Source organism: Carassius gibelio, chromosome A9, assembly GCF_023724105.1.
Source record: "Carassius gibelio isolate Cgi1373 ecotype wild population from Czech Republic chromosome A9, carGib1.2-hapl.c, whole genome shotgun sequence".
In the NCBI taxonomy this organism is placed as follows: Eukaryota; Metazoa; Chordata; class Actinopteri; order Cypriniformes; family Cyprinidae; genus Carassius; species Carassius gibelio.
The window spans coordinates 15,436,208-15,463,694 of record NC_068379.1 but is presented as its reverse complement, the minus strand read 5'-3'; the positions used below and the strand labels follow the sequence as shown (position 1 = coordinate 15,463,694).

Sequence of the window (27,487 nt, the reverse complement as noted above, 5' to 3'; positions counted from 1 at the left end):
CAACAAGCAGAATCAGCTTCAGCTTCTCCTTTGTGGAACTACTGAGAATCAACCAGCACAATCATGACAGGAAAGGTAACTTATTTCCAACAACAATTTTACATTAAATTTAATTCACTTGACTTTAATTTCATAAATATGACTATAAAACATTAAAATAATAACTTTGAATTTTCAGGTCATCTTCTACGAGGACAGGAACTTCCAGGGTCGCTCTTATGAGTGTATGAGCGACTGTGGTGACTTCTCCTCCTACATGAGCCGCTGTCACTCTTGCAGAGTGGAGAGTGGATGCTGGATGATGTACGATCAACACAACTACATGGGAAATCAGTATTTCTTTAGGAGGGGAGAATATGCTGACTACATGTCTATGTTTGGAATGAACAACTGCATCAGGTCCTGCCGTATGATCCCCATGGTGAGCTCAATTTCAGTTTATAAGATAACATATGAATAGATATATCTTTAACTTTCTTTGGCTGATAAATAAAAATGAATTTTCTTCCACTACAGCACAGGGGATCCTACAGAATGAGGATCTATGAGAAGGAGAACTTCATGGGTCAGATGCACGAGATGATGGAAGACTGTGACAACTGCATGGACCGTTACCGTATGCCTCACTGCCAGTCCTGCCATGTGATGGACGGCCACTGGCTCATGTATGAGCAGCCCCACTACAGAGGCAGGCAGTGGTACTTCAGGCCTGGAGAGTACAGGAGCTTCAGCAATATGGGTGGCATGAGATTCATGAGCATGAGGCGTATCATGGACTCCTGGTACTAGTTTTCTGGTGTTTCAATAAAATTATTTGTAACTAAACAATGTGTTTTGAATTAATTAATACCACCTATATTTTCCTGATTAATGAAAACAAAAATACACCAGTGCTTAAACACACACACACAAAAAAGAAGAACAGTGAAAGCTTAAACCATATAATAGATTATTCAGGACATATTTAAGATAATAGCCAACAACATTTTATAGTTAAATTCTTAAAATAATCTCAGACATTGACAGTGACTATGAAAAGTCTTTAAAAAAATCACCAGAGTATTGCAACCTTGATCAGGGCACTTAAACCTCACCAGAGGGCAGACACAAATTATTAATGAATAATTTTATTTATGAAGCATACCAGTAATTTATTTATTACTGTGATTAGTTGTTTATTTGCTTGATTTTCACATAATATCGGTTTTCAAATTTTCTCATCAGACACGAAACATCTGTCATTCTGAAAAAAACTTCTGCCAATAGCCCCTCATTATAAAGATAACAAAATACTGGTTGATTCAGATGTTTTAAAACATTGAACAGAGCTATACTGAATTTTTACAGTACTTTCCACGTCAACATTGTAATAATTTGTCTGAGTTAGCCAGTTAATGGTAAGATTGTATGAGATGGCTTTTGCTCCAATTTAGACAATTCAATCAACACAATTTTTAATTCAATACAGGATATTTTTATCCAAATTGCAAGCCATTACTTTATTTTTAAAAAGTAAATGTTTGCCTACGTCAGTGAACAAACTGATGAATGCATTTCTGACTTATGCAATACAACATACATTTAATCAATACCCGCACTTCCAACTTATGTTCTCTTTACTTTCTCCTTGCTATCAAATCACAATTAAAATATAGTTCAGTTGTTTGAGCAAATTGTGCAACATATACGCATTAAAAACATAAGTTTGCCATTATTTACTCAAGTTCAAGCTTTTCCAAATCTTAGATTTGTCTTTCTTCTGTGGCACACAAAAGGAGTTTTTGTGAATCTCCTTGTTCCTTTTTTCCATACCACCAAAATGAATGGGAAAATGGGGCTATCAACCTCTAAAAATATAAAATAATATACATATATAGTACTGTATATATATAAATTGTGATGTATTCCATAGATTTCATATTTCAACTGCTATGAATCTTTAACATAGCTTCCAAATTTCACACGTGTGAAAACAGTTTAGTGTGTGATTTCCCAAAAAAATATTTTGACCTATTTTGTTGAAATTTCTCTTTTTATGGTGTAAGCAATATATTTAGGACGTTTTAACAAAATCATCAAATACTGAGTGTGCTCACTTTGAAAAAATATCTAATATTGTCCTACAAAAAAAAAGGGATTGACTGAACTGACTGCAAAAATATAGATTCAATTCGGCAAAAAATATTGAAAAAGTGAAATATTATTCTACTATGTTATGATATACTATACTATATTATGGCATATAAGAAGGAAATATTAGCTTAGTAAGTGTGTTTTAATTATGTCATTTTATAATAAAAATAAGAAAATGCTGGAATCGTGACAAATAACATACATAATAAGCTTTAGTTATAATGGTCTCTATTTGAACTTGCACAGTCAGGAACGGGCAAACAATAGAGAGGGTGTAGTGTTTAGTCTTAGGTTAGTATAAAAGCACAGATGACAGCAGTCAGCCAACAAGCAGAATCAGCTTCAGCTTCAGCTTTAGCTTCTTATTCGTGGAATTACTGAACTACAATCAGCCAGCACAACCATGATGGGAAAGGTAATTTCAATCCAACAACAATTTTACATGACATTTAATTCACATGACTTTAATTTCATATATACAACTATAAAACATTAAAATAATAACTTTGACCTTTCAGGTCATCTTCTACGAGGACAGGAACTTCCAGGGTCGCTCGTATGAGTGTATGAGCGACTGTGGTGACTTCTCCTCCTACATGAGCCGCTGTCACTCTTGCAGAGTGGAGAGTGGATGCTGGATGATGTATGACCGTCCCAACTACATGGGAAATCAGTATTTCTTTAGGAGGGGAGAATATGCTGATTACATGTCTATGTTTGGAATGAGTGAATGCATCAGGTCCTGCCGCATGATCCCTATGGTGAGTTCTATAAGCATTTTGATTTGGATTTATGTCTAAATTTGAAGTTGGGGAAACAAAAAATGAAATTAATGGACATCTCTTCCATTACAGTACAGGGGATCCTACAGAATGAGGATCTATGAGAAGGAGAACTTCATGGGTCAGATGTACGAAATGACCGATGACTGTGACAGTATCATGGACCGTTACCGTATGCCTCACTGCCAGTCCTGCCATGTGATGGACGGCCACTGGCTCATGTATGAGCAGCCCCACTACAGAGGCAGGCAGTGGTACTTCAGGCCTGGAGAGTACAGGAGCTTCAGCAATATGGGTGGCATGAGATTCATGAGCATGAGACGTATTATGGACTCCTGGTACTAGAGTTCTAGTGTTTCAATAAAATAATTTCTCTACAAAAACAAACACTGTGTTGTGAAAATAAGTATTCCACAAAAACACAAACAAAATTCATAGTAAAACACTTTCTCATAATGCACAGCATGTAAATCTCAATAAAAACAAAGAAACAAACAACAACAAAAAGCAAACATTTTCTGCCTAACAATGAAAAATATATCTTTAAATGTGCCTATACAGTGTTTTATCTACAACATGTAAGGTATACAGTATGTGTATGCAGGTTTAACTGTGTTTAAATGTGTGAGCATTGAAGAGAGAAAAAACCTTAATAAATTGAAAACGGTTCTGATAACATTTGAAAATAGTATTTATGAACATACAGTGCATATTTGAATGCTAAATTTTGCTTGCTTCTTTGTTTACAGAGGTGATGTGGGCATTTACAGGCTCACGCGTCTCACGTGGATCATTACCATATGAATAGCATGCGTGGGCATGATCACATTACAGATAATGAGCTCAGATGGTAAAGACTTCACACATTGGTTTCATTACTTCATTTAAAAGTAGACACTTCAAGCTTTCCTTATGTTTATATGTATATGTTTCTGATATCTGCGTGTGAAGTATTCTCTGAGTTTGTGTTTTTTATTGACGCGTTTCAGAAAGTAGTTTGCAGAGACTGAGACAGCTGAAAGTGCACACTGTATATTTTACAAAACCACAATATTTTAATGAAATTGTAAGTGTACACAAATGAAAGTAGACCCTTAACAGATTCAAATTATGTATTATGTATTGTAATTCAATATGTATTGTAAATTATGTATTACGTAATTCAAAATAATTTACCTGTAGGCTATCAAAATGTAAACAAAGCAAAATATTCATAGCCAGTACAGACCATTAAAAACATGAGAAAAGCTTCTAAGATGTAATAGTGATCTTGGGTGTCCCCACAATGTGTCTGTAAAGTTTCAGCTCAAAATACCCCACAAATTATTTATTACAATATGCTGAAAATGTCATTTTTGGGGCATCTAAAAATAGCTGTTTTGGTGCGTATCACTTTAAATGCAAATGAGCTGCACATTCCTGCCCCGTCTTCAGAAGAGAGCATAGTGTATATCCAAAGCCACTAGAAGGCAAGCCTTCAGCCTTTAGCCTAAAAAGCATAAAAACTAATGCTAATACTTCCGCTTTGCCAGTATGGGTAAGGAGACCAGAGGCCGTTTTTAAATGGATGTCAGTGGAGGAGGCTTCACTATGCTGAATAAACAGAATTTTAGAGGAAACGGCTTTTAATTTAATGAATCGACAGCAAGGAGTGCGCTGAGGCTGTTTTTGAATTCATCAGCAGAAGTTAATTCAGGGTAGTTTCAACAGATGGAAACATGTAGACAGGCAAAGGGTCAAAACCAGACTAACAGTCCAATCCGTTGACATACACAGGGTTAATCCAAAAGACGAGGGTGAGCAGGCAGGCAGAAAGTCCAAACACAAACATCAAGACAATCAGGTAGTCAAAATAGTGGGGATAATTCAGGTAATTAGTAGTCAAGTAAACTGGCAGAATTATACATAGGGAATGCAAGCAAGATAACTAGAGAAACACTTGGTAAGACAGGTTAACTGCCAATAATTTGCAAAGGGTTTGTGCACATATAAAGCCACCGAACAGGAAATGAGTAGTGAGGAAGCAGAGGTAGTGGGACACAGTCAGTACTCTGCTAGTTTGGTATTATATTGGCTAATCTTCAACATGTTTTACACTAAACAAAACCTTTGGATTTAACTATTTTTAGAGTTTACAGCGAAAAAAAAAAAGAAGTTTTATAAGAGAAGTCACACACTATTTTTCAGCTTATGGCACTTCTCATACATTCCTTTGGTATCCATAAACACAGATTGAGCGTCACACAACTCTTTCCGAAATTTAATGATATCAAGGCTATAATGTGATTGGTTACCAAGGAAAATACGATCCAAGTTGACCGTTATGCTTTCTCCAATAGTAATACAGACCCTTTCACCTCCCTATAGTAAACAATTTCTACAATCTCTGGTATATCTCAGCTTCACATACCTACAGCAATAAACAGCGGGTAGCAACATGACTGAGAGTGAAAGAACTGGTGTTCAGCCATACATGTTGAACCAGAGTCTGACACAGAGAGACCCTGGCAGAAGACAAATATCAGAAAGAACTAGGACATCTCTGAATGGTTATTTGATACATTTATATACATTCAGAGTGTTCACTGCCAATTTGCAATGATGGATGAGTAGCACACACACATACACACAAATACTTTGAATACACACGCACACAAAATATGGTTTAAACATTAGCTGAGCACTATAACGACATGACATTTATGCAAGGGATACTGTCGCATCATATTCAAATATTATTTCTTGTACTGGTGCTCATGGGGCAAATATGAGAGGATGCCTTCAGAAACCAGAGAATGTATGCTGCATTTAGTGTTTTTAATGTCACGTCTTTACAGATAAACATACACAGTTTTTCAAGAAAAATTATCTTTAGCATTGTTCTTTACAAACGTGAGCTTATACAGTATCTAAACAAGGTTAAAAAGAGATGGAAGACTTTAGGTCTCTAAGGGTGCTTTCACACTAGCACTTTTGGTGCGCTCCCGGTTTTGATCGATGCCAGAGTTTGGTTCGTTTGGATGATGTGAACGCTGTCTTCCGTACTCGGATGCGCACCCACGAACCGTACCCGAGTCCGCTTAAAAACAGTAGTCTGGGGTACGCTTCATGTGAACTCTGGTACAGTTCGCTGCTTATGTGAACGCAGTCGTACCAAATCGCGGAAGTGAATCGCTTTTAATGACAAATTATTTGATGAAAATGTGTGTTTGTGTGTGTCGCCTTTAAGGTTCTTTAGAGCATTTCCAGTACATTCATAAGACAGACGCAAGTGCCGTTATGTACTGAAGCTTTATAAACGAAACGAACAGTTCAAAAGCGTAATACATAAAAGTGCAGAGAGTAATGTTATGCATTTGCCGCCTTGCGCTGTCGTTACCAAGCAACGGGGTAAACAGCTGCTGGCTTGATGATGCAAGCGAACCGCGGTTCGGACTCAAATATTATAATATGAACACAGTCCAGTAGGGGGAGGGGGGAGCAACCGAACTCGGGTTCTGACCAGGCAAGTGAACCAAGTTTGAAACCACCCTAAGGCAACAATAGCTTTAGCCGCATTTGTTGTTAAAATGGCTAACAGGCACATTGACTGAAATGGCGATTTACTCAAAATTCATAAAAAATAAACAGTGTGACACTTACTTCTTCTGGAGGTGAAGCTGGTACAGATAGTTAGTTAGTAGTATTTTATTGTTCAGCCTAAGCTGAAAATACATCCTTGAATAACAACTTTTTAGCAATGCCTGCCCTTGTATTGCCCCTCATTCACAAAGCAGTCTGTAGTGAAATGATTTGTTCAGATATAAACAAATTTTGGTACAGTTTGAGATGCATTACTTTCAAAAATAAAAATTATCCACTGCATCCTCAGTGGCTCAGATTTTGAGAGAAAATTAAGACTCTCGGGTTTAGTCTTACATCCAAACCCAGAACACTGGGATTGCTTAGGAGATATTAGGCTTGTTCGACTTCATGCACTGCCACAAATATAGGCTGCCACCTGACAAAAGCAATGCATTCTGGTTAGAACATTTGTCCGACTTTGATCGATGCCGCAGCAGTTTTAGGATCACACGTCCCATCAAAGTACCACGAGAACAAAACCAACCAGCCACCTAAATAAAAACAAACAACAACAAATACTGCTTGTATTCTGTGTTATTGATTAGAATCACTCAGCAACAACATTTGCTTGTGTTTACACTAATTCTATTGGCTATACGCGATTTTATAGAAATTTTCCAAACACACGGATACTCTAAACTTTCATTAAAAGAGAGCACTGCTAAAAGCAAAAGAAATGGCAGACAGCAGTTGCTGAATTGTTCAGTAACATCAGAACTTAGCAAAGGGACACTGTATATGACTTTACCAAATACATTAAATATACTGTACCTTGGCAGAACAAACTATGTGACAAGATTCCCCACAGTGGCAAAGGCGTTAATTATGTATTGTTTGCAATATTGATTACAGTAGAATTATTGTATTTTATAAAACTACATATGAAGTCAGTGAACTAAAGGTCTAGCCTAGATAAATTTGTATCTCTTAATATAACACTGAGCAATACCTAGCTGTGGGTAATAATACCTTTGGTTGTTTGTACTCGAATTTACATTAATAATACAGAGTACTAGAAATGTTTAAACTTCCGAAGTGTTAGGGTCCTAATAAATGCGAGTGCTAAGAACTACATAACAAGCTTAAACTATAATGGCCTCTATGCCAACCTGCACAGTCAGGAATTGTCTAACAATAGAGGCTGTGTAGTCTTTAGTCTTAGTCTGGTATAAAAGCACAGGTGACAGCAGTCAGCCAGCAAGCAGAATCAGCTTCAGCTTCTCCTTTGTGGAAATACCGAGGATCAGCCAGCGCAGCCATGAAGGTAAACATTCCTGATCCATTTCCACAAAATTTGACTTTAAAATATTTGATTGGTTTATTTCACTTTACATCATCAAAATATTAACTTTGAATTTTCAGGTCACTTTCTTTGAGGACAAGAACTTCCAGGGTCGCTCTTATGAGTGCATGGGTGATTGTGCTGACATGCACTCCTACATGAGCCGCTGTCACTCTTGCAGAGTGGAGAGTGGCTGCTGGATGATGTACGATCAACACAACTACATGGGAAATCAGTATTTCTTTAGGAGGGGAGAATATGCTGACTACATGTCTATGTTTGGAATGAGCAACTGCATCAGGTCCTGCCGCATGATCCCTATGGTGAGCTCAATATAAGCATTTTTTTTTTTATTCCATATAAACATAAATTTATCTTTAAACATTTTTTTGGCTGATAATGTTAAACTAAAAGGACTTCTCTTCCAATACAGTACAGGGGATCCTACAGAATGAGGATCTATGAGAAGGAGAACTTCATGGGTCAGATGTACGAGATGATGGATGACTGTGACAACTGCATGGACCGTTACCGTATGCCTCACTGCCAGTCCTGCCATGTGATGGACGGCCACTGGCTCATGTATGAGCAGCCCCACTACAGAGGCAGGATGTCATACTTCAGGCCTGGAGAGTACAGGAGCTTCAGCAATATGGGTGGCATGAGATTCATGAGCATGAGGCGTATCATGGACTCCTGGTACTAGAATTCTAGTATTTCAATAAAATAAAATCAAAAGCAAACATTGTGTTGTGAAAATGAATTTTTACAAAATCACACTTAAAATAAAATAATGTATGCGCTGAAGGCTAATACACTTTTCATGGTTACTTTTTCGTAATAATTGTTATTAAGTCCTTGCCCGCAATTTTCTGTCATTTATAAGAAAACACTTTCCCTCCATTGACAGAATTTTATGACTTTGTGTTTTCACAAACTATGATAGGGGCCGCTATTACACATCTAGTGAAAGAGCACAGAATCTCCTGATCAAAACACAGGCAAAGAAGCAGAAACAAAAGATGTGTATATATATATATATATATATATATATATATATATATATATATATATATATATATATATATATATATATATATATATATAAGCAGATGCATTTGAAAAATAACATAATCATCAAACATTAAACAGCATGCGAATCAGAACGGCCTAAAGTTACCAAGGATTTTAATGAAATAATTTCTCTACAAAACTCTACATTTATTTATGAAAATAATGAATATATGGTGTTATTTTTTAGTCAAAAGTTATGAGTGTGTAAGACATGCTCATAAGCACATTATGTTATTTCACACGCGCAAAAATGAACCTTCAGCTGGCATGATAAATGTACTCGTGCACAAATTCAACAACCGAGAGGTGTACATGTAGCTGCGAGCGAGCGCCTGGCATACACTTTCACACAGGGACATCCTTTTACCTTGAATGACAGCTCTCATTACAGGAAGCACAGAGTTGGGTTAAGTTACCACCGAAGAAGAGTGGGAATGAATTAGAATGAGTTTTCTAATATACATAAAATGTGTCTGCACGTATAAAATGCTGCGCAGATCATAGTTAAATCAATTACCATCGATGAATATATTAGCGAACGATGAAGCCTACGTTTTGTTAAGCAAGTTAACATTAACTAACATTAACAAATGCATATACAACTACAGTAGCCAAAAGAAAGAAGAAGAAAAAAAAAAAACACACACACAAAAAAACCCCACAATTTTAGGAAATGGCAAAGTCAATGCTAACCCTTTTACCCCCTAAAAAAGAGCACCTGGTAGAAGACACTGGAGACGAGAATTGTCAGCATATTTTATCAAATTAAAGTTTATACTGTATGGTGAAGCATAAAAAGAGACTCCAACCCATTTTAAATATGCCTCTGTAACGGGCATACTGCCATCTTTGCAAATATGCTAAAATCTTTCATAACTTCTTTGGTTAACTCTGTGTAGCTTCTTTAGGCCAAAGTTATTGGTTAGCCATGAAATTTGTGTTGAAAAATGTTACATTCAAAATTTAAATAAGAACTTAGAACTTGAACCTGGATAAGGGCATGAAATGCAAGCTTTCACATCAACATTACCTATCACATCAACGTCACACACACTGGTGACACAGTCCAACAGAATCATTGAGCTTATCCAAATCTAAAATGATTACTGCTATTATATTTTTCTTATTTTTTTTATTTTATTTTTTTACAAGAATATAATGACAGACTATATCTATATCATGTGTGGACAGAGTTTTTGCAGAGCAGAATTAGGAATTAGTTATGAACCACATTACTTAGCCAATTATCAATGGCAAATGCCATGTGGGCAGTAGTTGTTTATAAGAAGCACGAAATGCTGATCCTCATTAAAAATGTATTTGAAATTAAAATAACAAATATATTGTTTTACTAAGTTTACCCAATAATGTTCATATATATATATATATATATATATATATATATATATATATATATATATATATATATATATATATATATATAATAATATACTCAGATGTATATATTTTTTTTTCCCCTTTCAAACATAGTAGACCAGGTGAGTTGCAATTACTGTGGCCAAGAACATTAAGGGTGTTCTCATTACTAAAATGACCAATGAGAATGAAACGTTAAAGAATGCCACAAAATGCAGACAAATTTTTTTTTGAAAGAGGCTAAATGAAAGTTGCTTCCTTCAACATACATCCAGTCATTTTCAAAGTAACTAAGCCAATTAGCTTTCAGCTTCAGTTTAGTGAGTCATTAAATCTGCTAGTGGTTTCAATAAGCAAAATAATAATAATAATAATAATAATAATAATAATAATAATAATAATAATAATAATAATAAACAGAACAAATAAGACTGAACAATGGGGCTAAATATATTTTTTCCTTTCTCTAAACTTAGGTCAGAATGTGTTCATTTAGGCTCTCCATTGTAAAAATTCTTAAAATGTTCAAAATCTGTATAATAGGGTTTCTGCAGGTTTTATGATGGTAAAATTAAGACCAAGATTTTAAGACCAAGTAAAGAAATTTTAAGGATTAAAAGAGGGAACACAATACCTCAGTATGTTCTCTTAATGTAAATGCCTAGGAAGCACACAGTGAGTTATATTGGCAACACTTCACGGTTTGAAAATTTAACTTCCAACAAACTCCATTTTTTCTATTTTACAAAATACTACTACTACTACTACTACTAATAATAAACTCTCTTGATTTTGAAAATAACCTAATTCTTTTATAATGTTTTGTTAGTTTGATCAAGGCTGATTTACATATATGCATGAGGGGAACATAAATGGCTTAAAGAATTAAAGAATCTTAAAGAATTCCTGTTTTCACTACCAACCCCAAAAACTGGCATCTGGTATGTGTCATTTAGCATTATAGACTGGCTACTCACTAGGTTTTGTCTCCTTACTCTGATCTCAAAATCAAGGAAAGAGCTAAGGATACAGGTTCAGAATCACTAAGAATGATTCCAAAATGCATGCTCATAAAAAACAAACAAATCCATATAACCATAAGTTCTCAATCTAAAACAACAACCACATGATAAAAATACAAACGTAGGCTGTTTCCAGAAGCTTAAGCAGCTGCCTTGTTGCCAAGTGGCCTCATTATATTATGCCTTGATTTCAGTTATTATTGAATTTCTACAATACTAGTTTCTCACTATAAATAAAACCAATTTTTATCACAACAAAGTTGGTCACAAACATTTACGCAAAAACTGACCACCATCTGCAACTTTCAGACACAATTTTACTCTCCTACTAGTTTGATATAGGCAGAAAATTATACATCTTATGCTGTTATCAAAAATCAATCAATTGAAGGTATCTCAGCAGACAGAATGTGCAAATCATTGGAATTCACAATCATTATTATTTCAATAACAGTTTACATTAACATTATACAATGTTCATGTTTAAATGATCCATTAAGAATGCTGGGAGCATTTTATAAATTATCATAGCCTAGATTAAATATTTTTCACTGTCATTTCGTGATATCTAAAGCAAAACCTAATGTTAACAAATTGAGCATTATTTTAAATCATTATCAGCATTTCTTAAGAGTTTATCCAAATCACATTTTTTTACCAATATACTTGTATTGTTCTAATAAATTTAAGTACTAAGATCAACATACCAAGCTTTAGCTAGAATGGCCTCTGTTCCAACTTGCACCGTCAGTAATTGAATAACAATAGAGGCCATGTAGTCTTTAGTCTTAGTCTAGTATAAAAGCACAGGTGACAGCAGTCAGCCAACAAGCAGAATCAGCTTCAGCTTCTACCTTGTGGAACTACTGAGGTTCAGCCAGCGCAACCATGAAGGTAAACCTTGTTCTAGTACCAATTTCCACAAAATGTAACTTATTTTTTTTATATTTGGTATCTCTCACTTTAAGTCACTAAAATATTATACACACAAACAAATATATAATTGTTTTTTTCAGGTCACTTTCTTTGAGGACAGGAACTTCCAGGGTCGCTCTTATGAGTGTATGAGCGACTGTGGTGATTTCTCCTCCTACATGAGCCGCTGTCACTCTTGCAGAGTGGAGAGTGGATGCTGGATGATGTACGATCAACACAACTACATGGGAAATCAGTATTTCTTTAGAAGGGGAGAATATGCTGATTACATGTCTATGTTTGGAATGAACAACTGCATCAGGTCCTGCCGCATGATCCCTATGGTGAGCTCAATTTCAGCTTATTTAACATGTAAACATAAATAGGTTTATCTTCAACTTTTTCTTTTAATTAATTAATTTTGTTTTTATTTTGCTGATAAACTAAAATAAAATTTCTTACATTACAGTACAGGGGATCCTACAGAATGAGGATCTACGAGAGGGAGAACTTCATGGGTCAGATGTACGAGATGATGGATGACTGTGACAACTGCATGGACCGTTACCGTATGCCTCACTGCCAGTCCTGCCATGTGATGGACGGCCACTGGCTCATGTATGAGCAGCCCCACTACAGAGGCAGGATGTGGTACTTCAGGCCTGGAGAGTACAGGAGCTTCAGCAATATGGGTGGCATGAGATTCATGAGCATGAGGCGTATCATGGACTCCTGGTACTAGAATTCTAGTGTTTCTATTAATAAAACATTTTCTCCAAAAAACTAAATAATTGTGTCTTTAAAATCATTAATGCCACTTATATTGACTTGGGTAATACACAAACAAACAAACTTCTCATGAGATTAACATACTTTCACAACAAATCAACAACTGTAAAAAATAAGCAATTACTGTATTATGTTTGCAAGACATACAGGATGTAATATTAAAATTTGGCTTCCAAAAGACAAGATACAAATAAACACTGAATCCTAGTTCTTTTAGAAACTGAAAATGAAATTGCAAGCGGTCTGGAATACCTCAACAGTTAAAGCTAATCCTGAAGATATTTCCTGAAGTAAATGAAGTAGAATTTTGTGGGAACCAAAAAGCCAAAGAATGATCTATGTGGAAACCACACTTACCATGTGTTGTCAAATAGCTAATTAAAAAAAAAAAGTGGTGGTGATCTAAAAAAAAAATGTTATCTACAGTGTCAAATTTTGCTCTTAAATATAGTAAGAGTAACAAATGTGCAAAACTTAGGATTTCTGAATTGTGTTGCCAAAATTATAGATGGGAGTTAAAAAAATAAAATAAGAGGTGCAACAGTATTTGTTGGGGAAAAAAGAAAAATTAACATAGATTCTGTGAGTATTTTCTCATAAAATACCATGTAAAATGTCTTCACAGGCACATGAATACTGATTCCTAGAATCAGACTGCACAGTCACAACAATTCCCACATAAATAACGTAACATCTAATCACATATTACATAACCTTTTTACAAACACAAAAGTATAGAAGCAGATTAGTCTCAAATATAATTCACGCAAAAAACACGATTCACACATGCGTAGACAATTTCACATGCATGAAACCGAATTCACGAACATACAAAAAAAATTCACGTGCGTGAAAAAAAAAATAGATTCACAAAAAGCAATTCACAAGCGCAAAATAAAATTATATATTTATAAAATACATTTCACAAATGCAAAAAACAATTTGTCGATATACAACTGTGCACAAAAACCTTTGAATGTTTAAAATGCACGAGTGTCTGAATGTACAAATTGTCATGTACTACGAATCCACTCGGATTTGTGTGTGTGTGTTTTTTGAGACTTTCCTGGCAGAGCTCTCTTCCCATGTGGGTCTTTGTACTCTTTAGCTAATCAGATGCGAGCTTACCATTCAACCAATTATATCCTAAGACACTGAGAGTGCATTCAAGGAGCACGATTCTGCGCGGCTTTTGCGCAATATGGATTAATTAGAACGGAAATTCGCTGGTACATTTTAAACATTCAAAGGTTTTTGTGCACAGTTGTATATCTACAAATTGGTGTTTTGAATTTGTGAAATGTATTTTATAAATTTATAATTTTATTTTGCGCATGTGAATTGCTGTTTGTGAATCTATATTTTTTAACGCACATGAATTTTTTGTGTGTGTATGTGAATTAGGTTTTATGCATGTGAAATTGTCTACGCATGTGTGAATCGTGTTTTTTGCTTGAATTATATTTGAGACTAATCTGCTTCCATACAAAAGTGCCCCACAGTTTTCTAATGATTCTGGACCATTGTTATAACACACAATATCAGTAAGTCAAACAAGAAAATGTAGATTGCCTTGAGTAGTCATGCTTCATTTGGAAAGGGAAATCAGAAAGAAGACAATGAGTACGTTTACAAGCTGTTAAAATTCGGGTTATGGTTGGGTTAAGTTCACTATTCGGGTTTCTGAAACATTCGGGATAACCCGTTTACATGCGTGAGCAGAGAGAGTTACTCCTGTATACATTGAATGTGTAATCAGTCACCAATATCCCGTTGTAAACGGCGACCCACGGTTAGCGTCTGGACGTACGGACAACATTACTCAAAAGACCAAGATTCCTTGCGAATAGAACATGCGCAGAACACCGAAACGCGTTTTCAAGACCAAATATTCGGGTTAGAAAAGGGGTACCCTAGGTATAATATCCCGGTCTTTAAAAACGGTGTTTACATGGCCGTGCGCGACCGGGTTATTGCTAATATTCCGGTTTTGAATGGGTTATTGGCTGCATGTAAACATAGTCAATGATCAGCCACAACATTAAAACTACTGACAGGTAAAGTGAATAGCATTGATCATAAAATGGCACCTTTCAAAGGGAGAGATACTTTAGGCTGAAAGTCAAAAGTTAGTTCTTGAATTTCAAGTGTTGGAAGCAGAAAAAAGTGGGCAAGGGAAAAGATCTGATCTGAGTAAAAAGGGCCAATTAGTGGTGGCTAGACAAGTGGGTCAGAGCACCTGCAAAACAACAAATCTTGTGGGGTGCTCCCATTATCAAGTAATTAGTACCTATTAAACGTGCATGGTGCAAAAAAGGGTAACAGGTTGACTGACATTTGGGGTCACTGGCACCCAAGGATAAGTTATGCATGTAAAAAGTGAAGACTAGCTCATCAGGTCTGACCACATAAAAGAGCTACTGTAGCTCAAACTCCTGAAAAACTTAATGCTGGCCATGATAGAAAGGTATAATACAGTGAATTGGAGTTAGTTGCCAATGGGACTGCACAGCAGCAGATGGTCAGAATACCCAGATAAAACCTGTCCACTGCCAATAGTACCTACAACGGGCACATGAACATCACAACTAGCATGGGGCAATGGAAGAAGGTTGCTTGGTCTAACGAATCATGTTTTCTTTTAGACCAGGCATGTGTGTGTTGTTTACCTGGGGGAAAAAATGGCTGCAGGACGTATGTGGGACGAAGATTGGCCAATGGAGGCAGTATCATGTTCTGGGCAATGTTCTGTTGGGAAACCTTGGGTCTCGTCATTAATGTGGATGTTACTTTGACACATACCACCTACCTTAAGATTGTTGCAGACAATGAACATTCCTTCATGGCAAAGGTGTTTCTTAATGGCAGTGGCTTCTTTCATTAGAATAATGCACCCTGCTACACTGCAAAAATTGTTCAGGAATGATTTGAGAATTTTACCATGTTACCTTGGCCTTATAACGATCAATCACAGGAAACGAGAGATCCAAATGCAGTGTGTTTAATGGGGTAATCCAAAATCAAAATCCAAAACAGGCTACAGGTCAATTATCAGGGAAAGCAGTCCAAAAACAAGAATACAAGAAACAAGAAAACACAAGGGAAAGTGGGAAAACCGGTGACGGAAAACAAGGATTCTATGAAAACAGAATGAGACAGGCTGGTATATATGGACAGGTAATAACAAAGAGAGTGGAGACAGCTGAGTGCAATACAGGTGTGCAATTAACAGTGATGAAGGGACAAGGCTTCGTGGGTAATGTAGTGCCTGCAGTGGGGTGCCTATGGGGAAGTGAGACCACTCGTGGACACCCAGGGAAACACAGACCAGACACTGTGACATTGCCCCCGTCCTACCAGATGCTCCATTGAACACAAAAACAAACCAAGGAACACAGAGACCAGGAGGGAGGTGTACTGGTGGAGGATAAGGGGGAGGGACGGAGGGCCAGGTCCATAGCAGGAAACAGAGACAGGAAGTGAAAAAAGAAAACAACAACCACAAGAAGACCAGGAGGGAGGTGGACCGGTGGAGGACCAGGGGTAGCGACGGAGGTCCAGGTCCATAGAGGGAAACAGAGACAGGAAGTGAAAAAACAAAACAACAAACACAAGGAGACAAGGAGGGAGGTTGACCGGTGGAGGACCAGGGGGAGGGACGCAGGGCCAGGTCCATAGAGGGAAACAGAGAGAAAAAACAAAAAACTAAACAAAAAGGCCAGGAGGGTATACAAAGTTCAGGGGCCCAGGGCAGAATCGAAAGGGCAGAAATCCAGGGTGGAGCAGGTGGAACTGGAGCCGTGCCATCGAGACAGAAGCCCACCAGGGCGGCGCAGAAGACCACCACAGCCGTGCGGTCGAGACAGAAGCCCACCAGGGTGGCGCAGAAGTCCAGGAGATCGATGGCACAGGAGAGCAAGTCTGGTTAGGTGAGCCTGAAATAGAGAACATGAACAGGTTAAGGGTGGGCTCTGTGGCACTGATGAGATGGTAGATGGTCTCCATGTCCATGACAGGGCAGGCGGTGACTTTCTGGATGGCCTCCATGGCCACGACAGGATAAGTCGAGCCCTCAGGGAGTTCAGCTGAGACGTGATGAGGCTCTTGAAGTTCCACAGAGATGTGGAGAGGCTCTGGTAGTTCAGCAGAGACATGGAGAGGCTCTGGTAGATCAGCAGAGATGTGGAGAGGCTCTGGTAGTTCAGCAGAGACGTGGAGAGTCTCTGGTAGTTCAGCAGAGACGTGGAGAGGCTCTGGTAGTTCAGCAGAGATGTGAAGAGGCTCTGATAGATCTGAGGTGATTTGACTGGGTTCAGGAAGATCAACTGAGACTTGACTTCTTCGTTCAGGAAGATCAACAGTGACTTTACTGGACTCAGGAAGATCAATGGTGACTTGACTTTGCTCATGAGGATCAACGGTGACTTGAACTTGCTCATGAAGATCAACGCTGACTTGACTTTGCTCATGAAGATCAACTGTGAATTGACTTTGCTCATGAAGATCAACAGTGACTTGACTTTGATCATTAAAATCATTGGTGACTTGACTTTACCCATGAAGAACACCGGTGACTTGACCTTACCCATGAAGATAATTCGGAACTTGACTTCTGAGGTCAGAAGCCCACCAGCATGGCGCAGAAGACCACCACAGCCATGCAGTCAAGAGAGAAGCCCACCAGGGCGGCGCAGTTTTTTTACGGGAAGTCGTGGCCTAATGGTTAGAGAGTCGGACTCCCAATCAAAAGGTTGTGAGTTCGAGTCCCGGGCCAGCAGGAATTGTAGGTGGGGGGAGTGCATGTACAGTTCTCTCTCCACCTTCAATACCATGACTAAGGTGCCCTTGAGCAAGGCATCGAACCCCCAGCTGCTCCCCGGGGCGCCGCAGCATAAATGGCTGCCCACTGCTCCGGGTGTGTGTTCACAGTGTGTGTGTGTTCACTGCTCTGTGTGTGTGCACTTTGGATGGGTTAAATGCAGAGCACACATTCTATGGGTCACCATACTTGGCTGAATGTCATGTCACTTTCACTTTCAGAAGACCATGAATTGGCTTTGCTCATGAAGATCATCAGTGACTTGCCTTTGCTCATGAAAATCATTGGTGACTTGACTTTACCCATGAAGAACACCGGTGACTTGACCTTGGCCATGAAGATCATTGGTAACTTGATTTGACTTCTGAGGTCTAACTGTAGTAGTGCTTAACTCATGAGTGTAAATGGTGACTTGACTTGACTCTGGAGGGTCAATGGTGACTTGACCTGACTCTGGAGGGTCGGCGGGGACCTGACTTAACTCTGGAGAGTCACCTGTGGCTGTCATATTGTGCAGAGGCGTTGGGCCGGTGGCCATCTTGTGCAATGGCTCTGGGCTGGTGGCCATCTTGTGCAGAGGCTTTGGGATGAAGGCCACCTTGTGCTTTGGTTCTGGGCTGGCGGCCATCTTGCGCAGTGGCGCTGGACTGGCGGCCATGTTGTGCAGTGGTGCTGGGCTGGTGGCCATCTTGTACAGTGGCACTGGGCTGGCGACCATTTTGCACAGTGGCGCTGGTCTGGCGGCCATATTGTGCAGTGGTGCTGTGCTGGCGGCCAACTTGTGCAGTGGCGCTGGGCTGGCGGTCCTCATGTCTGGAGACACCAGTCTAGAGTCGGCCATTACACCTGGAGAGACAGGTGTGGCTGGGGTATCCCACTGAGACCGATGTTACATTATGAGGTACATTATGAACCCCCAAAAATCCAAGATCTACAGCTCATCCATTTCCCACTCAGGCACAGGGTTGTCCAGGCAGGCGTTAAAAAGGCCTTTAAGTGCCTCATCATTGTACTGTCGTGTGGAAAGAGGACCAGAGAGAGCAATTCGCGGAGCAAATATTGTCTTTAATGATCAAACACAGGAACTTGAGAATAATAGGGAATGCAAACAGAAAAAATCCCAAAAGGAAAAACTGGAACCAAAACTCGTCCTTGTTCAAAAGGAGAAAGCAAAAGCCACCGGCCGCCCCGGCGGATTGAGTACGGTGGACAGCTCCGCAACCTCACAGTAGAGAGAGAGAGATCGGCAGGTCAGGAGATGAGCAGCGGCTAAACTTCCAGGCTCACACTCACAGCACCCCGAACAAACAGGACTAAGACTGGGACAAACGACAGGGGATAAGACATACCAGTTAAGCGTATTTTAGGGGAATAATCTGGCAAGGCAGGTAGGGAGGAAAGGGAAAGAAGTAGGAGTGTTAATCAAAGGAGAAGAGGAAACAGGTGCGGGAAGCCAAGCGCAAAGAGTAGCGCAATGAGGAGCAGCTGAAGGAGATTAACGAGAGAAGAAAGATTAGTGCAAAGTAGGAGAAGAGAAGAAAAAGCATCAGAGAGGGGAGGGGAAAAGGGGAAAGGGAAACAGGATCATGACAGTGCCCCCGCCTCAATGAGCGCCTCCTGGCGCTCCCAAGGGGGAAGCCTGGCGGGAGCGGAGGAAATCATCAATAAGCGAACGGTCCAGAACGTCCCGGGAGGGGATCCAACTTCTCTCCTCGGGACCATAACCCTCCCAGTCCACTAGGTACTGTCGACCCCGACCCCGGCGGCGGACGTCCAATAATCTACGAACCCTGTAGACAGGGGATCCCTCAATCTGAACGGGGGGGGTGGAAGACCAGGGTGGGGGCGCGGATAACCGGTTTAATGCAAGACACATGAAAAACAGGATGGACACGACGGAGATTGGGAGGGAGTTGGAGGCGGACCGCGACAGGACTAATAATCTTAGAAACTCGAAACGGCCCAACGAAACGAGGGGTCAATTTGCGTGAGATCGACTGGAGGGGCAGGTTAAGAGTAGACAGCCAAACCCTTTGACCGCAAAAATATCTAGGGCTCTTGACTCGGCGGCGATTAGCGATACGTAGGGTCCGGTCTCTAAAACGGCAAAGAGCGGATCTGACCCTCCTCCAGGTACGCTTACAGCGCTGAACGAACGCCTGAGCCGACGGGACGTTGGACTCCGAGTCCTTGCACGAGAACAGGGGTGGCTGATAACCGAGACTAGCTTGAAAAGGGGATAGCCCAGTGGCCGAGGACGGGAGCGAATTATGAGCATATTCAGCCCAAGGGAGCTGTTCAGACCATGATGCTGGGTTGCGAAACGCAAGACTACGTAATATGCGGCCGATGGTCTGATTGGCTCGTTCGGCCTGACCATTAGTCTGAGGATGGAAACCGGACGAGAGGCTAGCGGATGCACCGATTAAACGGCAGAATTCCTTCCAGAACTGCGAAGCGAATTGTGGACCTCTATCTGAGACAACATCAGAAGGTAGACCATGTAGCTTAAAAACATTCTCAACGACAGTCTGGGCGGTCTCCTTGGCGGAGGGGAGTTTGGGTAGAGGAATAAAATGCGCTGCTTTAGAGAAGTGGTCGATGACAGTGAGGATAACGGTATTTCCAGCCGACGGGGGAAGACCCGAAATGAAATCAAGGGCGATATGGGACCAAGGGCGTGAGGGAATGGGGAGGGGTCTAAGAAGGCCGGCCGGAGGGGAGTTCCCAGATTTCGTCTGCGCGCACACCGCGCAGGCGGCTACAAAACTACGAGTCTCCCGTTCGCGGGAGGGCCACCAGAACCGTTGGCCTATGGAAGCCAGGGTGCCCCTAACGCCGGGATGGGCAGCTAATTTGGACGTATGAGCCCACTGGAGGACAGCCGGACGGACGGATGCAGGGACGAAAAGAAAATTGGAGGGGCATCGACGGGGAGTGGCGGAGTGAGAAAGAGCTCGTTTGACTAGTCTCTCGATTCCCCAGATGGCCGCACCAATCACACGCCCCTCGGGGATAACGGGAACGCGTGACTCGGAGCACTCTGAGGAATCGAAGAGGCGGGACAGAGCGTCAGGCTTGACGTTCTTCGAGCCGGGTCGGTAGGAAATAGAAAAGTCGAAACGGGTGAAAAATAATGCCCAACGAGCTTGACGGGCACTCATCCTCCTCGCAGAACGAATATATTCGAGATTCCTGTGATCCGTCCATACCAAGAAAGGAACGCAGGAACCTTCTAGCCACTGACGCCATTCACTTAGCGCGAGGCGGATAGCGAGTAGTTCACGATTACCCACGTCGTAATTACGCTCGGAGGGAGTTAGTCTGTGCGAGAAATAAGCGCAGGGGTGAATCTGACCATCGGAGGCAGATCGCTGGGAGAGTATAGCTCCAACGCCTACTTCGGACGCGTCAACCTCGACTATGAACTGTTTGGAGGGGTCAGGGGTCATTAGGATGGGAGCGGACGTGAAAAGGGTCTTCAGGCGGTCAAAAGCGCGCTGGGCGGACTCGGTCCATTCAAAACTGGACTTGACAGAGGTAAGGGCGGTTAGGGGCGCTGCGACCTGACTGTAGTTGCAAATGAAGCGACGGTAAAAATTGGCGAACCCCAAGAAACGCTGCAAGGCGACGCGAGAATCAGGAACTGGCCAGTCAATAACCGCCTTAACCTTAGCGGGGTCCATGCTAATGCCCTCCCCTGAAATGACCGATCCCAAAAAGGTGACCGAGCGCGCGTGAAAGCAGCATTTCTCCGCCTTGACGAACAGCCTATTCTCGAGAAGCCTTTGAAGAACGCGGCGAACCTGCTGGACGTGCACCTGGAGGGAGGGCGAGAAGATAAGAATGTCATCAAGATAGACGAAAACAAATATATTTAGCATGTCTCTAAGAACATCATTTACCAACGCCTGAAAGACCACGGGGGCGTTTACAAGGCCGAACGGGAGAACGCGATACTCAAAGTGCCCAAGGGGCGTGTTAAACGCGGTCTTCCATTCATCCCCCTCCTTTATGCGAATTAAGTGATAGGCGTTGCGAAGGTCCAACTTCGTGAAGAATTTGGCGCCCTGCAAGACCTCGGATCCGGACAGGGCTGGCGGATTGAGGCTACACTGGTGGAGTTGTTTAGCCAGATCCGTCACCTGAGCCGCCAGCGTCTCCACGGCCTGTCTCGCGGCCGATAATTCCTCCTCGTGCTTACCCAGCATAACTCCCTGGATCTCGACGGCCGTCTGGATCGGATGCTCTCTTGCTGGGTCCATAGTGGGCCAGATTATTCTGTCGTGTGGAAAGAGGACCAGAGAGAGCAATTCGCGGAGCAAATATTGTCTTTAATGATCAAACACAGGAGCTTGAGAATAATAGGGAATGCAAACAGAAAAAATCCCAAAAGGAAAAACTGGAACCAAAACTCGTCCTTGTTCAAAAGGAGAAAGCAAAAGCCACCGGCCGCCCCGGCGGATTGAGTACGGTGGACAGCTCCGCAACCTCACAGTAGAGAGAGAGAGATCGGCAGGTCAGGAGACGAGCAGCGGCTAAACTTCCAGGCTCACACTCACAGCACCCCGAACAAACAGGACTAAGACTGGGACAAACGACAGGGGATAAGACATACCAGTTAAGCGTATTTTAGGGGAATAATCTGGCAAGGCAGGTAGGGAGGAAAGGGAAAGAAGTAGGAGTGTTAATCAAAGGAGAAGAGGAAACAGGTGCGGGAAGCCAAGCGCAAAGAGTAGCGCAATGAGGAGCAGCTGAAGGAGATTAACGAGAGAAGAAAGATTAGTGCAAAGTAGGAGAAGAGAAGAAAAAGCATCAGAGAGGGGAGGGGAAAAGGGGAAAGGGAACCAGGATCATGACATGTACCCCATGCCTACCACCATGGTACAAAATAATTGTGCTAAAGCACCTACCTCACTCCCCTTTTGACGTAGGGTGGTTAATTTGAGGAATCTCCCCCTCCACTCCTCCATGCTGGCTGGGGAACTGACACGAAATCCCACACCGCTGGGTCTGGGCATGATGGAGTCTTTCTGTACCGATCGATCACAGGAAACGAGAGATCCAAATGCAGTGTGTTTAATGGGGTAATCCAAAATCAAAATCCATAACGGTCAATAACAGGGAAAGCAGTCCAAAAACAAGAACACAAGAAACAAGAAAACACAAGGGAAAGCGAGGAAACCGGGTGATGGAAAACAAGGACTCCATGAAAACAGAATGAAACAGGCTGGTATATATGGACAGGTGATAACGAAGAGAGAGAGACAGCTGAGTGCAATACAGGTGTGCAGTTAACATTGATGAAGGGACAAGGCTTTGTGGGAAATGTAGTGCCTGCAGTGGGGTGCCTATGGGGAAGTGAGATCACTAGTGGACACCCAGGGAAACACAGACCAGACACTGTGACAGGCCTTCAAGTCTCACATATCTTAATCCAACTGAGCATCTAGGGCCGCAGTCCTGCAGAGTTAACTTCCAACCCTGCTCCAACACACACATACCATATATATATATATATATATATATATATATATATATATAAACTTATTGTTGAACAAGCTGTACAAACGGTTATGATGAGCAAGTGAGTGAATTGCATTTATGCCAAACACTTATTACAAAGCAAAAACAAACACTCTTCTACCACAACAGACATTCGGAAGTCTTGTGAGTGTGTGCCTCGATACATCAGACCTGATTTGGCAGCATGAGGGGGACCTACATGGAATTAGAATTAAAATGTCATTCTTTGGTCTGTGATCTGGAAGTGATCTTTTAATTCTTCTAAACTTTAATTACAAAAACAGAAACTAAACTATCTAAAAACTAAACATAAATGTGTTATATAAAATAAATTAATGAAAATATCAACTCTGGCAAGAGGCTCTTATGATATTCAACTCTGGGCTACTGTGGGCTGCTCAGAGGGCAGCAATTGGTCAGATTACATGGCACTCAAGCGGCTCCGGCCAATAAGAGCTGTGAAATTTGACACTTCTGGGTCAATAGAGAGGAAATACTATTTTTACTTAATTCTATAGCAAATATGAAAATGATATTAAAATAAAAATGCAAAACTATAATAACCTTGTAGAGCTGCATTATTAACCTTTTAACGCATTCTTGATTCAAACACCCATGCAATCTTATTCCTAAATAACAATGATTCAGCCATCAACCCTTTGACAGAATCATACCAGCCATAAATTTAAATCTGTGATCACTGACCCAGAGAGAGAGAGAGTCTTCACAGTGTCACGCTGTTTTATTATTATTATTATTATTTATTTTTTTTACTTTTTGTGTGTGTGTGTGTGTGTGTGTGTTTGTGTGTATGTATTTTTTTTCTTGGTTCCTGACTTGTCATGTATTCAATGACCCTGTCATATGATCCTGCCATGTGGTCTCTTTTGTTCATTTGTCTTGTTCTCATTGGTTCATTTGTTGTTTATGTAATCCACTGTTTGGTGAGTTTTGTCCATGTTCATGTTCTTATTTTGCCTAGCCAAATCAAGTCATGTTTGTTGTTTATCTGCTCACTTTTGGATTTATTTAAACTGCACTTGGGTTCTTTCAACTTGCCATCAGTGGACATTTATTACACAGTATTTTCAACATCATTACGCCATTAGGTGGTGAAAAGTGGCTTTATGAGCAAGTCAGTTCATTCATTTAACCAAATTCATTTAAATATACGGATTCATTCAGGAACAATTTTAATAATTACTGAATCATTTGTTAACCAATTCCTCAAAAAAGGAATTCGCTGTAATTGTACCAAATGGTCCACTGAAGGCAAGTTGAAGTGAGAATCCAAGTGCAGTTTATTTACGCAAAGACAAAACAATCCAAAAGACTTGACTTGAACAGACTTGACTTGGCATATACAGACTCACCGACAGCAGGGTTACAAAATCAAATCTAAACAAAGAACAAAGGCAACATGAGGGTTATTTATATCAAACAATGAGGGTCACATGCAATGAGAACATGAAACATGAACCAAGGAACCAATCAGATGTAACACACAAGGTTTGACTGTGCAGACCTATCGGCGGCTGACTTAAAACAGTGCATACTGGTTATAAATTTTGTCTGGCCTGAATCAGCGCCGACACCATGTCCCAGTTCATGTGTGGCATCAAAGTACCGCGATAGCGTTCCAAAAGCAGCTGTCTGACTCAGCTGGTGCAGCTTTTTCAGAGCAACTCCATGAGCGCTGATGACGACACAGCTGTTTCACGATTAGCCATTTTCACCATATGACAACAATGATGTGTGTTTCTACCATTTCAGTTCCAATACTGCTCACAAATCTGTTTTTAGAACAGTAAAAGTTTTTTTTTTTTTTTTTTTTTTAATTAAGTAACAATGTTTTATTGAGTCACCTTTATCAGAAAAACACTGAGAAAAGCATATATACCCCCACTGGTATTTAAATAGTAAATGTTTATGTTGAATTTGTTTCTTGAACAGATGGTGCTGTATTAAGCAGAATATGAAAAATGTTACTTGTTGCTCATGAAAATGCTTCTGAAATGTCTGTGTATTTTACAAATATTGCATGTTATTCAATTAATCTGCGATAGATTATGCAAACTCAACGAGAGCGTCATTACCGGGAGCAAAAATTGTCCAACTTGACGTCTCTGCTTTCAATTTCGCCCCTTACTGCAAGTGCTAACTTTCACAGATCAGTCTGTGCAGTGTTGCATAAAGTCGAAGACACCTACAGATAAGGGAATCACATGACAGTACATGACTGTGGCTGAACTACAAAATAAAAGACATGAAAACAATGAACAAGAAACAAAGCCCAAACCCCACGTTGCAGTAATAAATGTGTTTGTAAAAACTTCTCCTGTTTTTCTATTTAAATCTACCACGACATTAAAACCATGTAAGATGTTTTATGTGAACTTCTTATGTGAATTTATATATATATATATATATATATATATATATATATATATATATATATATATATATATATATATATATATATATATATATATTTTTTATTTTTTATTTTATTTTATTTATTTTTTTACATATTTAGTTTCAAAAGCTTCCTAATTTTAGTAAGTTTCAGGTTTTGTAAATCACAGATATGAATTACAGGCAAAAAAACAACAACAAAAAACAAAGTGTGATTCTCAGTTTGAATCATCATGCTCTGGTTTTTAATTTTAGCAAACATTAACTAAGATCTAGATACTACGCTTTAACTAACAGCCTCTATGTCAACTTGCACAGTCAGGTTTTGACCAACAATAGAGGCCGTGTAGTCTTTAGTCTTGGTCTAGTATAAAAACACAGGTGACAGCAGTCAGCCAGCAAGCAGAATCAGCTTCAGCTTCTACCTCGTGGAACTACTAAGAATCAGTCAGCGTAACCATGAAGGTCAACCTCATTCCAGCAACCATTTCCACAAAGTTTAACATCAAAATGTTTGATTTGGTATCTCTCACTTTAAGTCACTAAAATATTAAATTTGAATTTTCAGGTCACTTTCTTTGAGGACAGGAACTTCCAGGGTCGCTCTTATGAGTGTATGGGTGACTGTGGTGATTTCTCCTCCTACATGAGCCGCTGTCACTCTTGCAGAGTGGAGAGTGGATGCTGGATGATGTACGATCAACACAACTACATGGGAAATCAGTATTTCTTTAGGAGGGGAGAATATGCTGATTACATGTCTATGTTTGGAATGAACAACTGCATCAGGTCCTGCCGTATGATCCCTATGGTGAGCTCCATGAATATTTTGACATAATTAAAAAAAATACATAATCATAAAAAAAAAAAAATTGCCACATAATACATTTTTTTATTGAATATTTTTTTTCCTTGCCATATAGAGAAAAAAACAATTCTGGCAAAAAAAATTAAAGTAAAAATCTTTATCTACTTTTCTTCCACTACAGTACAGGGGATCCTACAGAATGAGGATCTATGAGAAGGAGAACTTCATGGGTCAGATGTATGAGATGATGGATGACTGTGACAACTGTATGGACCGTTACCGTATGCCTCACTGCCAGTCCTGCCATGTGATGGACGGCCACTGGCTCATGTATGAGCAGCCCCACTACAGAGGCAGGCAGTGGTACTTCAGGCCTGGAGAGTACAGGAGCTTCAGAGATATGGGTGGCATGAGATTCATGAGCATGAGGCGTATCATGGACTCCTGGTACTAGAGTTATATTAATAAAATAATTACTCTACAACTATAAGCATTGTCTTGAAAATCATTAATACACCTAATAACAAAAACAAAATCCACAAAACACTCTGCAAGTTGTCCTAGACATTATGTGGACTAGACATTACTCACTGACAGGAACTGACATTACTCACTGACAGAAATCACTGACAGGAACATTAGAAATTAAAATAAAATGAACACATCAGTAAGTAATTTTTTAAAATATTTTCTCTCTTTCTCTCTAGATTAGGAAACATCAGTAACACTTCACAATAACTTTCCATTTTTTTTATAAATCATTAAGAAACATTATATAATGCTTAATGGATCATTAGTTAGCATATATTCATAGAGTTAGATACATAAGATTATTTGCTTGTTAATGTTTGTTAATAAACTTATTAAACATGTAAACTAAAATGCTTACAAATGTCATTAAACTTTCAATTCCATATGATC

The 27,487-nt window shown here is 39.9% G+C and overlaps 5 protein-coding genes across 5 annotated transcripts; all 5 read left to right on the top strand.

Moving 5' to 3' along the window:
* LOC128019755 (gamma-crystallin M2-like) lies at positions 1-810 on the top strand. The gene is made up of 3 exons (XM_052605955.1): positions 1-75; positions 179-421; positions 517-810. The coding sequence occupies exons 1-3, from the start codon at positions 64-66 to the stop codon at positions 787-789; spliced, it is 528 nt and encodes a 175-aa protein (XP_052461915.1). The 5' UTR covers positions 1-63; the 3' UTR covers positions 790-810.
* A 1,636-nt stretch (positions 811-2,446) lies between these two features.
* Positions 2,447-3,315, top strand: LOC128019756 (gamma-crystallin M2-like). Its single transcript, XM_052605956.1, has 3 exons — positions 2,447-2,548; positions 2,652-2,894; positions 2,988-3,315. Exons 1-3 carry the CDS (start codon positions 2,537-2,539, stop codon positions 3,258-3,260), a joined length of 528 nt encoding a protein of 175 aa, XP_052461916.1. The 5' UTR covers positions 2,447-2,536; the 3' UTR covers positions 3,261-3,315.
* Positions 3,316-7,748: 4,433 nt separating this feature from the next.
* Positions 7,749-8,564, top strand: LOC128019763 (gamma-crystallin M2-like). The gene is made up of 3 exons (XM_052605963.1): positions 7,749-7,803; positions 7,902-8,144; positions 8,255-8,564. Exons 1-3 carry the CDS (start codon positions 7,798-7,800, stop codon positions 8,525-8,527), a joined length of 522 nt encoding a protein of 173 aa, XP_052461923.1. The 5' UTR covers positions 7,749-7,797; the 3' UTR covers positions 8,528-8,564.
* Positions 8,565-12,126: 3,562 nt separating this feature from the next.
* On the top strand, positions 12,127-13,016 carry LOC128019762 (gamma-crystallin M2-like). Its single transcript, XM_052605962.1, has 3 exons — positions 12,127-12,188; positions 12,311-12,553; positions 12,679-13,016. The coding sequence occupies exons 1-3, from the start codon at positions 12,183-12,185 to the stop codon at positions 12,949-12,951; spliced, it is 522 nt and encodes a 173-aa protein (XP_052461922.1). The 5' UTR covers positions 12,127-12,182; the 3' UTR covers positions 12,952-13,016.
* Positions 13,017-26,141: 13,125 nt separating this feature from the next.
* LOC128019761 (gamma-crystallin M2-like) lies at positions 26,142-27,050 on the top strand. The gene is made up of 3 exons (XM_052605960.1): positions 26,142-26,223; positions 26,327-26,569; positions 26,748-27,050. Exons 1-3 carry the CDS (start codon positions 26,218-26,220, stop codon positions 27,018-27,020), a joined length of 522 nt encoding a protein of 173 aa, XP_052461920.1. The 5' UTR covers positions 26,142-26,217; the 3' UTR covers positions 27,021-27,050.
* The last annotated feature ends 437 nt before the right edge of the window (positions 27,051-27,487 follow it).